The sequence below is a fragment of the Antedon mediterranea genome, chromosome 7, assembly GCF_964355755.1.
Source record: "Antedon mediterranea chromosome 7, ecAntMedi1.1, whole genome shotgun sequence".
NCBI classification, from domain to species: Eukaryota; Metazoa; Echinodermata; class Crinoidea; order Comatulida; family Antedonidae; genus Antedon; species Antedon mediterranea.
Window position 1 is genome coordinate 22,291,250 of NC_092676.1, and position 11,443 is coordinate 22,302,692.

Below are 11,443 nucleotides of genomic sequence, written 5' to 3' on the forward strand. Positions count from 1 at the left end.
CGATTATTGGAATGTAGTATGAGCCATGTTTTGCCAGCACATCAAATCTAAGTTAATCTGAGTTTACATAATAACAATTCACGTTCTCTTTCAGAGCAATCTCTACACATAGCATTAATTATGTCAGCTGATAGATTACAATTGTACATGCTAAGTACATTCAGCTTAGGAGACATAGTGAATAGAGAACGCAGTAAAGTACCATCAATGTCACTTAGATTATTATGACTAATATTAAGACGAGATAATCTCAGCTCTACTCCTCTGTCAGAACACTCTTTAATCACATCATTTATTATATCACCTGATAGATTGCAGTCATACATGTCAAGTCTATACAGGTTGGGAGACATAATTAAATAACCTAAAGAAGTACCATCAATGTCACTCAGATTATTACTACTAATATTAAGATCAGATAATCTCAGCTCTACTCCTCTGTCAGAACACTCTTTAGTCATATCATTTATTATATCACCTGATAGATTGCAGTCATACAAGTTCAGTCCATACAGGTTGGGAGACATAATTAAATAACCTAAAGAAGTACCATTAATGTCACTCAGATTATTACTACTAATATTAAGATAAGATAAACACCAAGGAAACTTTTTTATCATAGCATTCATTATATCACCTGATAGAGTACAGTCTTGCATTTCAAGTCTACGCACCGGGTTGAAACGACCTAAAGAAGTACCATTAATGCCACTTAGATTATTAAAACTAATATCAAGGCAAACTAATCCCCACTCACCTTCTGTATCGAAACACTTTATAATCATATCATTTATTATATCACCGGATATATCGCAGTCCTGCATGTTAAGATCATCCAGGTTGGAAGACATAATGAAAAAACCTAAAGAAGTACCATCAATGTCACTTAGATTATTCCAACTAATATTAAGGTTATCTAATCTCAACTCACCTTCTGATTCAGAACACTTTATAATCATATCATTTATTATATCACCGGATATATTGCAGTCCTGCATGTTAAGATCATCCAGGTTGGAAGACCTAATAAAAGAACCTAAAGAAGTACCATCAATGTCACTTAGATTATTAATACTAATATTAAGGTTATCTAATGTCAACTTATATTTTGTATCAGAACACTTTATAATCATATCATTCATTATTTTACCTGAAAGTTTGCAATTAGTCATTGTAAGAGATTCCAAATTAGGAGACATAGTCAATAAGGAACCTAGTAAAGGGCCATCAACATCACCAAGATCATTAAAAGTGAAGTGATCCATTAACAACTTGCCGCAATGCCGCCTATATTAGAACACTCTTTGATCATATCATTCAATACATCAACCTCTATAGAAGAAATTCCCCTGTATACAACTTTATTCCAATTTCCAATACATGCAAGGTGTGCAAGTGTTTTTCCTTTACAATCAGATGAAATTGTTGGAAGAAAACTGTATACATCTTTCCTAATACCAGTTTTACTAAGTTGACTTATACATTGTATAAAATGCTCATTAACTTTCTCACATGGTCTAGTATATTCAATATACATCTTTAATGAATTAGATATGTCATCCATGTGTTTTTCAAAATTTGTGGTGGTCATATGGTTAATTAAGGCTTTCTCCACGGTGTCTACATGGTCTTGTTTAACGGAATGCCAGCAAAGACCCAATAATCGATATGTTGATATATCATTTGTAATCCAATGCTTTAAGAATTTACCAGCATCAGCACAAAGAAATCCAATTGCAAACTTTCTTGTCATTTCGAAATGCTCACTTTCTCGTATTACTTTCCATTCATTTTCATCCAGGGGCATAAGTAATTTATTTTCATTCATGCCTTCACTTTCACATAGTTTGTATAAATAAAATCCTACCAACGATTCCACTATCAACTTGTGAGGAGGCATATACATCTTTTCAAAACTAGATTTTGAAATTGGCATATCTTCATAAACAAATCCAAGTTTCAGGGCTATGGGGTCAACTATATTCATTGAGTTAGCTGTTAAATCTGTTTCGGTAACTGAAAGTTGATTTTTATTTTTAGGTTATGATACATGCATTTACCTAACCAAATCATAGCGCTCACATATTGCATGGGAGTATCCTTAAATTTAGAAATAGGTTTGCCTTGTTGTTTTTCGATGAACTGATTCAAAATACTTCGAAATATTTCTTTAAAAAGATCAGACTTATTACTAGGAATACTTTGTTTGTCTAGTCCCACATAATACAAATTGAGAGAAGTAACATAGGATTTTTACACAATGAACATACTTCAGGATGTTGCGAAACGGTAAGAGGAACTGTATCAATCGAAAGCTCTTCTCTCAGAGATAATCCCAGGTCACGGTTTCCACAATACTCAAAATATTTGCCAATGTACTTTCCAATGCTGTCTTTACCAAACCCTTTCACTCTTAAGTGTACATCACACGCGTTTATAAATTCATCTATGTTTTCAGTTCGTGACGTAAGTATCACTACACTATTTGTTAATGTTTTATTTCTAAAAAGCCTAATTAAACTGTTGTTTTCAAATCTTAATTCATCTAGTCCATCTAACAGTAACACTATTTTATTATCATGGTTCACAATGTATTCTTTTATTAATGTTGGGTCTTGTGGAAGCTGTGTTTTATACCTAAACTCTTCCATATCGAGTTGCTTTACAATGAGATCTAGGATTCCGTCCCTGTTCTCCAAATCTCTTATACAGAGCATGAAAACAATTTTACCTTTAAATACATCAAATGATTCATCTGTAGCAGCATTTAATGCCATGTGCCTCAATAAAGTCGTTTTACCTATACCGCCCTCACCATCTATAAGAACTTTACACCCAGGTATGTCTTTTATAATAGGTAATACTTCTCTTAATGTCGTTGGTTTACTATTTCTTTTCTGGTCATTTTCCTTGAGTAGATCCAACTCTGTGAATAGCTCAGAGAGGTCAAATTTGTATCTCTTATTCAATATTGCCGGTGTAAAGTTCTTGGCATTGCTGCACAAATCCTTCTTTCTCTCAAGTAGATATACTTCTATTTTTTCTATAAGATTTTTTAAAAAATCAATAAAACAGTGTGTATGAACAAAAAGTGTGTTTAAATCATAATAACCGTATGTTGCTTCTTGTGGCTTATACATGACTGTGATTCAAATCAAAAAGTTGATTATACAATAAAAATATACAGTAGAATATTTATTTAAAAATTTAAGAATTTGAAAGAAATGCACACACATCAAAAAGTAAAGGAATCATTGCTTTAAAAGACTGATTAAAATGTGTTTCAACAAAAGCTGAAGGGTCTAATTGTTTAGTGTAGATGCTTCTAAAGTACCTTAAAGCATACATTTTGATTGTCATACTATTTTGAAATTGTCACCAACTGTACCTTCTTTTGTTTGTTCACGAGTTGCCTGAAATCTAGAGGTAGACGTTCGGGTATTGCTGTCATCGCCATCGTTTAAAGAATTTTCTGAGTACATTTTTCTCATTTGTTTACGAGCTTGAACACTTTCATCGTACCCGTCAGAATCAGATCCTGAAGCTATGTTATCTTTTGTACGGACTCGTTTCGAGGTAGATGCTAAGTAAACAGTAATTAAAATATACGTTTTTGAATTACTTAATATTAATTAAATTATCAGTATATCTGACAAAACAAAACAAAACTCCGAGAGTGCATACCTCCTCGTAAAGTAACTGTCCTACATAACAAGGCCAACATCCAAAGTCACGTGCTAAAACACATAGTGATACTGGACAGACAGACAGACCGACATAGTGAACTATAGAGTCGCGTCCACGCTACTAAAAATGATGGGCATTGTGAGTGTATGTGAAAATTGCACTAAAACCTTTTGTTTGGTGTAATCGGTATGCATTTAGCTTCCCATGGTTGCGACCCTGATTCAAATTCTGCTTTGTGACGTGACATTTAACTATGTCACCACAACCCCCCGAAAAAAAGTTTGGTTTTCTTTTTTTAATTATCATTTATCTTTTTATTTTGTTACGTAGTTGAGTAAGCTTAATCGCACTTTATAACAAGTGAAGTGAGTTTGGTGTAATGGTTATGTATCTACCTTTCCATAATTAAGACCCTGGTTCAATTCCTGTTCAGGGTAGGCCTATTGTTTTAAATATTATATTTATTTTACTTATTATTTGTAGATTGTTTTGAATTCCAAAATGATTTACCTCCACCAAACTTGAAAATCGATGTTCTATCTTCATCAACTTCATTATCTAAAAATTAATTATTAGTTTTATTAATGTTTGTCACTCATACATTGTCTATGTTTACTTTTATGCAATACCACACCTGAGTAGGCTATAGTACTCTATGCACATTTTCCCTTTACTTTGTTCATAAATTTTTTTTTCCCCTCTCTTCTGCTTGTTCTTTGTTTCAATGAATGAAGTCTATTTACAATTTGCAGACAGGTCAGTGATTTTACACATACTGTTTACCTACCTCAAAATTTATAATAGATCTCAACTTAAAAAGATTACAGCATTCCACTTCAGAGTGAGTAATTTGTGTTTCATGACAGGAAATAATTTTAGTAAAAATATAATTGAAAATACTGTACATACCGGTTTGTAGTTCTTTCTGTGCACTTTTTCCTAGAAGACTTGTAAACGTCTTTAATTTTTCTGGTAAAATCTTGTCCGTCTCTAATTTGAATATGATATCCCAAAGGTTGCTATAATTAAGATGTTCTAGTCGATACTTAGCAGTAACCCTCAATAATGCAAGTGGTTCAGCTTGTTTCACAGCCTTAAATAGTTGTTTCCGATATTCTGACAACGTATAATTAGTAGGCCGGTTTCGTATATTGTTATCTTCTATATACTTAAGTACAAGATCTTCGGCGTCTTTTGGGCCTATTAGTCTGGTTATCTCCAACAGTAAATTTACATCATTTGCTTTGATGACACCAGGTCCACCAGTGCTATCAAGTTTGTTGAATAAAATATGACCTATGGAATTCTCAGTGGTAAGGTCTCCTACTTTCAAGTAATCAAATAAACAAAACTTTAACAACTTGTAGTTTTCACCCTCATAATGTTTACTGAGTTCAGATTTCAAATCATCAAATTTAATTTCAAGGTCTGACATTTTTCACCAGTATTTTTTTCTGCAATAACAAATGTTTATGATGTAACTGACATGATAATAACATCACCATGCGTTGGTTGTAAAATATAGGTAAAGAAGATTATAATATCATAAAGTAGGTCCTATTACTTATTCTAAACAAGTTTATTTAGGAAGAGGGTTTCAGAACACGTAACGGGTATCAGTGGAGAAATAATAATAAATAATACGTAATCAATCAATTCAAATCAATTTATTTCTATAAAACTAAGGATATGTACAAAAATGTCAACAAGTTTGGAAACAGGAACTCAAAATAAGCAAAGCTTTTAAGTCGAGACCCCTAACAAATTAATAAGGTATTAAGAAGTTATTTAAATCAATAACAATAACAAACAAGAACAACAAAAAACAAGAATTAATTACTTTAAAATAATATGATAAATAACGGAAAATAGGTTTAAATTATGGGTGAGTTGACCAATTAACAAATGAAATTTAGTTACACAACTCACAGGCAAAAAAATGATTACACAGTGGAAGCTTTCTTTATAAGCATTAAAAGAAAAACAAGTTGGAAGACAATTTAAAAATATTAAATCTTTTTAGACATTTTGTCAAATAAATAATTAGTTATACATTTCTTAAAAGAGTATAAATTTAAAGCATTTTGATAATTATAGGTAAGCAATTCCATAACTTAACTCCGGTATAAATGATAGATTTTTGTCCAATATAATGTTCCGGTGTAATGCCCATTATTTATTGAATTTCTTTTCTATTGTTCTATCGTGACTCTTATTTGCATAGTAGACAGGTGCTTTCTTTGGCATTACCGTGCACAGTACAGTCAGCAACAAAAGGCAGTGCACATATTTAGGAGAAGTAACTGCTAACTGTGGCAGTTAAATGAAGGAATCTCAAACTATAATATAGTGAGTAATTAATGATATTTCTATGATATAGTCTAGCTACAGTTTTTAATTATTTGTATTCGAATGAATAATATCATATACTTGATAAAGACTATAGAAAAATGTTATAATTAGGCCTACTCAGGCTTAACCGTTGTTTACCCACTTCTGTTTATGATATGATCGATTAATCTTTACTCGTATTTGAATAACTGGAAGAAATGGGTGTTAACACTCATCTTCACCCTGCAAGAGTAGGCCTACATGTATATGACACGTACTTATATAAGTATACTTAATTGTGTGATAAATTAATTAGTAAAGTTTATATTGGTTCTTGCTACCAATCGTTTTCTGATACCTCGTTAGTATAATTATTGTAATATACTTTTATTCATTCATAAAAATAAGATACCAATTGATATGATTTAGGTTTTTTAGTATGGTTTCAGTGTTTCCACCGTGGAACAGTTCATTTTATCCCATACTACAGATAGAACTGTTTGTTTGCAATTTACCTATAATTTCTACACACAGGGTTTCTCATTCAAATACAAATTACACGGCATGCATTGAGTTATTTGCAGATAAAGCGAATAATGATTGTCTATGATCATTTTAACATTTTATCTTAAAATAAAACTGTGTTTAGTAATGTATGCCCTTTCTAGTTTAACATTTGGTAAAAATTGGGAAAATCAAGTTTATTAAGAAAAGGAAAATAATAATTACATAACATTAGGCCTACATAAGAAATCTAGCGACAACAAATGTTATATCAGACGCCTGTTAGCTTTATTAACCCCACACGCCAGGCGTAAAAGCTGCCTAACGCTGCCTAGTTCACACACAAAAACAGTCATGTACACGTACGTAGCTCTACCTTAACGCCTACCATAAGAACAAGTTTCTATGGTTTCTTTGTTTTATTCTTGTTGGAACTGCGTAATATGCACATAAATACTTTAGTACCATAATGGTTTCAGCATAACAAGCATATCAAGTTTCTCGCGCAATGTACCAAATACAAATATACACTGTACTGTAATACAATTGATCTAGAACTATGATTATTTACTTTAGAACAACAATAATAGGCCTATTGTTGATATAAAGTTTGCAGTACACCTCGTATTTTTAGTTCTGAAAAGAACTGTTAAGTTTCTCGACGTTTCGATCAATATACCGTACTTTGATCGTTCAAAGTATAATATCAAGCTCTTTTCAGAACTATATACGTGATGTACCGCAAACTTTATATAAATATTTCGATTTCGCGAACCTTCAAACAACAATAATGTTATGAAATATTAAGGAACATTTGTTAATATAAAATGTTAAGTAATATATTAATACATAACTTGGTTTGTTAAGCAGAATAATGGGAAGAAATATTATCCTACATGTAGTAAATTATCAATTTTTTTTGTATGCTCGTCAGAAGAAAATAATTTTTATTTTGAGTAAGCGAATAATTGCATTCACAACATCATTTTGATAAATTCCAGCCCCGGCGGTGTTCAAACCGCGTTCACTATGAAACCTTATTAAAAATGTTGAGTAAAAAAAAACTCTTCATGCTCAAATGATAAATTTGTTTGTAGTTTTTATAATTTTGAACTTTATTTTAGAAATATTAATCAATCAATATATAAAGTACGTATTTCCTCTTAAACGTTAAGCCACAATATAGTTGATGACAATAAGGTGCGGTTGTCAGAATGAATGACGTAGCTTAGTGTTGTGTGCAAAGTTTTGAGTTTAGTAAGTAAACGTAGATGGAAACAATGTAATACATTTTTGTGTAAATAAACAACTGTTATTTCTGTCCTTTGACCATAATTCCGACCGCCCTGATACAGTGGTGGCGCCAGCGGGGGGGCTACGGGGGCTCTAGCCCCCTCGTCGGTGAGCCTAGCCCCCCCCCCCCCCCCCCCCCCCCCGTCGGGGAACACGGGTACTTTTTGTCGGGGAATATAATATACAGTAAAAAACGTTCGCGTTCACTTCATATAGCTTCAGCGCCTAGAAAACCACGACGTTCCATTGACCGTAAGAGTACGTCAGAGGGCTATTATGCACTTTTATGCATTCATTTATTGCCAGCGATCTAACTTAGGCTTACTACTAAACATTAGCTAGGTACGCACTTGTCTGGCGGTATCCCTCAGTACGAATCGTTCAACGTTGGGTCGAGACGCGTGATATCAAGTTCCATCCAGGGACCAAAATGTGTAATGTAGTTATTTTCCAGGCGAAGTTTACCGACGGTTACCGAAGGGAACACGGGTACTTTTTGTCGGGGAATATAATATACAGTAAAAAGCGTTCGCGTTCACTTCGTAGCTAGCTTAATTCAGCGCCTAGAAAACCGCGACGTTTCATTGACCGTGAGAGTACGTCAGAGTGATATTATGCACTTTATATGCATTCATTATTGCCAGCGATCTAACTTACTACTAAACAATAGCTAGGCACGCACTTGTCTGGCGGTATCCCTTTGTACGAATCGTTCAACGTTGGGTCGAGACGCGTGATATCATGTTCCATCCAGGGACCAAAATGTGTACTGTAGTTATTTTCCAGGCGAAGTTTACTGACGGTTACATCGTGTACTGCGTCGACGTACGCTACACTACAGCAAAAACGAATTATGTTAATTGTTCGTATGTTCACCAATTTTTTAAATTTACAAGTAACCTTCTGTACCGTGGGGCACCTAAAATAAATTTTTCATCCATTACTAAACAAAAAAACATGCCATTTTCGCTTAGCCAACATCTTATTATAGCTAAGTTATTACATTTTCAATGTCCTGTATGTCATGAATTTCTCACCACTCGGGAGTCCAGATGGTACGCACGCATACACTTGGGAGGAATAAACTTATTTCCCCGACTGAAAAAGGTCTACGCTTGCGTTTTTTAAGCCTCTAGGCCTGATTTTTCCGAAGTATAAAATGCAATTTTTTGAAGACCTGCAGCTCTAGCTTTAAACAGTTTCTTAGCTCAGCCCCAACAATAAAGCTGGTCATATTTCGAAGTACAAGAAGTGCATTTTCCGGGACCTAACATCTCTATTTTTCAAACATTTCTTAGCTCAGTCACAATCTTGATAGGGACTTATATATTTTGTTTCATGTTTTGAAGTATAATAAGTTCAATTTCCGGGACCTCCAAAACTCTATTTTTCTAAATTTTCTTTGAACTTTTATTTTTTAAATTGAAAAATATGGATTGAAACAGTCATCGCGCATCGTTTTTTTGCACGCAGTATTTTATTTATGCATTATAAAAAATGGAAAAAATGGCTACCCTAAATCTGATTAAAATGACCTCAAATGACGCTAGAACGCGTTGCTTCCGGGGGCTTTGCCCCCTGGACCCCCACCGGGGGCCCTTGGCTGGCCCCTGGCCCCCAGCCTAGTGATGCTCGCTTCGCTCGCATAGCCCCCTCGTCGGGGAATGTAGCCCCCGCGTCGGGGAATGTAGCCCCCGCGTCGGGAAGATCCTGGCGCCACCCCTGCCCTGATAACATTCATTAGCACGCAACCACCTAATAGTAATAAACAATCAGCGATGCAAAGCCACTCGACATTACGTTATATTTACCCACAATTCCTTTCGAATGTATCGCATACGTGATGACTATCTCGATTCGAAGAATTCGACGCGAAGATGATTATTGTTCACTATAAAATCTCTATGGTTTGAGCAGGGAGATGTAATTGAGTCTCGCTTTCGGATGAATTTTCACTCTTTATCATAACATTGTCACATGAGTTGTTTAAGTGTTCCCTTTCTTTTTGATATTAATATTCCGGACTCATCTCTTAACAACCTTCAGAAAACAACCGTTTAGCAGAAGCTACTAACCTTATAATCTTGAAGATTGTGCAGAATATCACAAAGTGCAGTTTCTCGTATAGGCGATCAGGGAAGAGTGAGATAAATCTCACCCTTCCCCTGGTTTGGTGATTGCGTGGTCTAACAACAGTATACGTATATGGCATCAATGATTCCAATATCTCAAATGATTCCAATCCCTCGATACTGAAATATAAATACAACCATTGTGCGATTTTAATAATAGAGAGTCGATCAACCAATGAAACGACAACATAAACAACAATAACAAGATTTTAAAATAGAAAAATATAATAGTCAAATTCAATGGCGTCTAACAGATATAATAGACAAAACCGAGACCTGCATGTATACGGGGTCATGTAATATTGTTTATTAAAATCAGATGTGAAGAAGTATATCTAGTTTAAATGTAATACCCTATTTATTATTCTACTTATAATCATCCAATGTGAAACTGAATGAAATTTAAAACTAATGGATAAACTGTAGACTACCCAGTAACAAGTATGAACTGTCTGATAAAATACAAATAACAAATCACACACTCGGTTTTATTAGTTTGACAAATAAAGTGTTGTTATGTGCCCAAATATGGTGATGATATGCTCAAATATGGTAGCGATATGACATCACCATGTCCATATATGGGCAAATCACATTTTTTGTCACATAAAGTTTGATAGTGTGGAGCTTAATACTAGATATTACCAATACCCAGTTATATAACAGCAATCTTTGATTTTATAATTTTGTTTAAAATGTTATTTTTTTTTTATATTATATTATAGTTATTTTTTTCATTTTGTCAAACACGTAAATAAAGTAAACCGAAACAGAGACAAATATTAACAGGTTCACTAATAATAACATTTTGTTTTTTTCTAGCCGAATCAGAATGATGTAGTTTCGGAATATTGTTGACAATGTATAAAACTCATTTAAGCATGAAATTTGGTACTCATAAATTTCAGGGCATAAATCATCATATGGCAATACAATTACGTAGGCTACGTAGCGCATGTAACGCATGCGTACGCGCGCTTAAAATTTTCAAAATTTATTTTCGATGAAATAAGAGTACGTTTCAGGCAATTTTAAGCGTTTACAAAATTGCCATGAGTGCGCAGATTTTTGCGCGCGCACTGCGCGTTAAATGTTGTTGCGCGCTCTTTTTGCCCGATTTCTGTTTTCTTGACTTACTTTTCAACTCGAAATTAGGTTATACGAGCACGTCAAAAGTGACAGGCTACGCACGTGTAAATTAAAAAAATATAAATGTTTTGAAACATTTCAACATTTTTAAACATGTTCAGTAATTTCGGTCAGTTGGTAGGTTGGTCGGTCGGTCGGTAAACACTAATGAGCACGCGACTGCAGCCATCTATATGGCCTTGTTTTCTAACCCATACCTTTCTTCAATTGTCTGTAATGCTGATTTTCTTTGACTAGTGATATTCTACTACTTCTGATGTATTATGTCTATGACAGTTTTTTTCTAAAACCATATCTTCCTATTGTCTGTAACTAACATTGATTGTCTTTGCCTACTGATATCTAAC

The 11,443-nt window shown here is 33.9% G+C and overlaps 1 protein-coding gene across 1 annotated transcript; it reads right to left on the reverse strand.

Moving 5' to 3' along the window:
- Positions 1-47: 47 nt before the first annotated feature.
- Positions 48-10,034, reverse strand: LOC140054310 (uncharacterized). The gene is made up of 6 exons (XM_072099247.1): positions 9,891-10,034; positions 4,597-5,141; positions 4,198-4,245; positions 3,389-3,583; positions 2,732-3,043; positions 48-862 (listed from the first exon to the last, which is right to left on the reverse strand). Exons 2-6 carry the CDS (start codon positions 5,120-5,122, stop codon positions 48-50), a joined length of 1,896 nt encoding a protein of 631 aa, XP_071955348.1. The 5' UTR covers positions 5,123-5,141; positions 9,891-10,034.
- Between the last annotated feature and the right edge of the window lie 1,409 nt (positions 10,035-11,443).

Coding starts and splice junctions, on each gene's coding strand:
- LOC140054310 (XM_072099247.1), bottom strand. CDS start 5,122: ATGTCAGACCTTGAAATTAAATTTGATGATTTGAAATCTGAACTCAGT. Junction 3,584..4,197: donor GATTTTCAAGTTTGGTGGAG/GTAAATCATTTT, acceptor CTGTTTACTTAG/CATCTACCTCGAAACGAGTC. Junction 863..2,731: donor ATCATTTGATGTATTTAAAG/GTAAAATTGTTT, acceptor GTACTTCTTTAG/GTTTTTTCATTATGTCTTCC.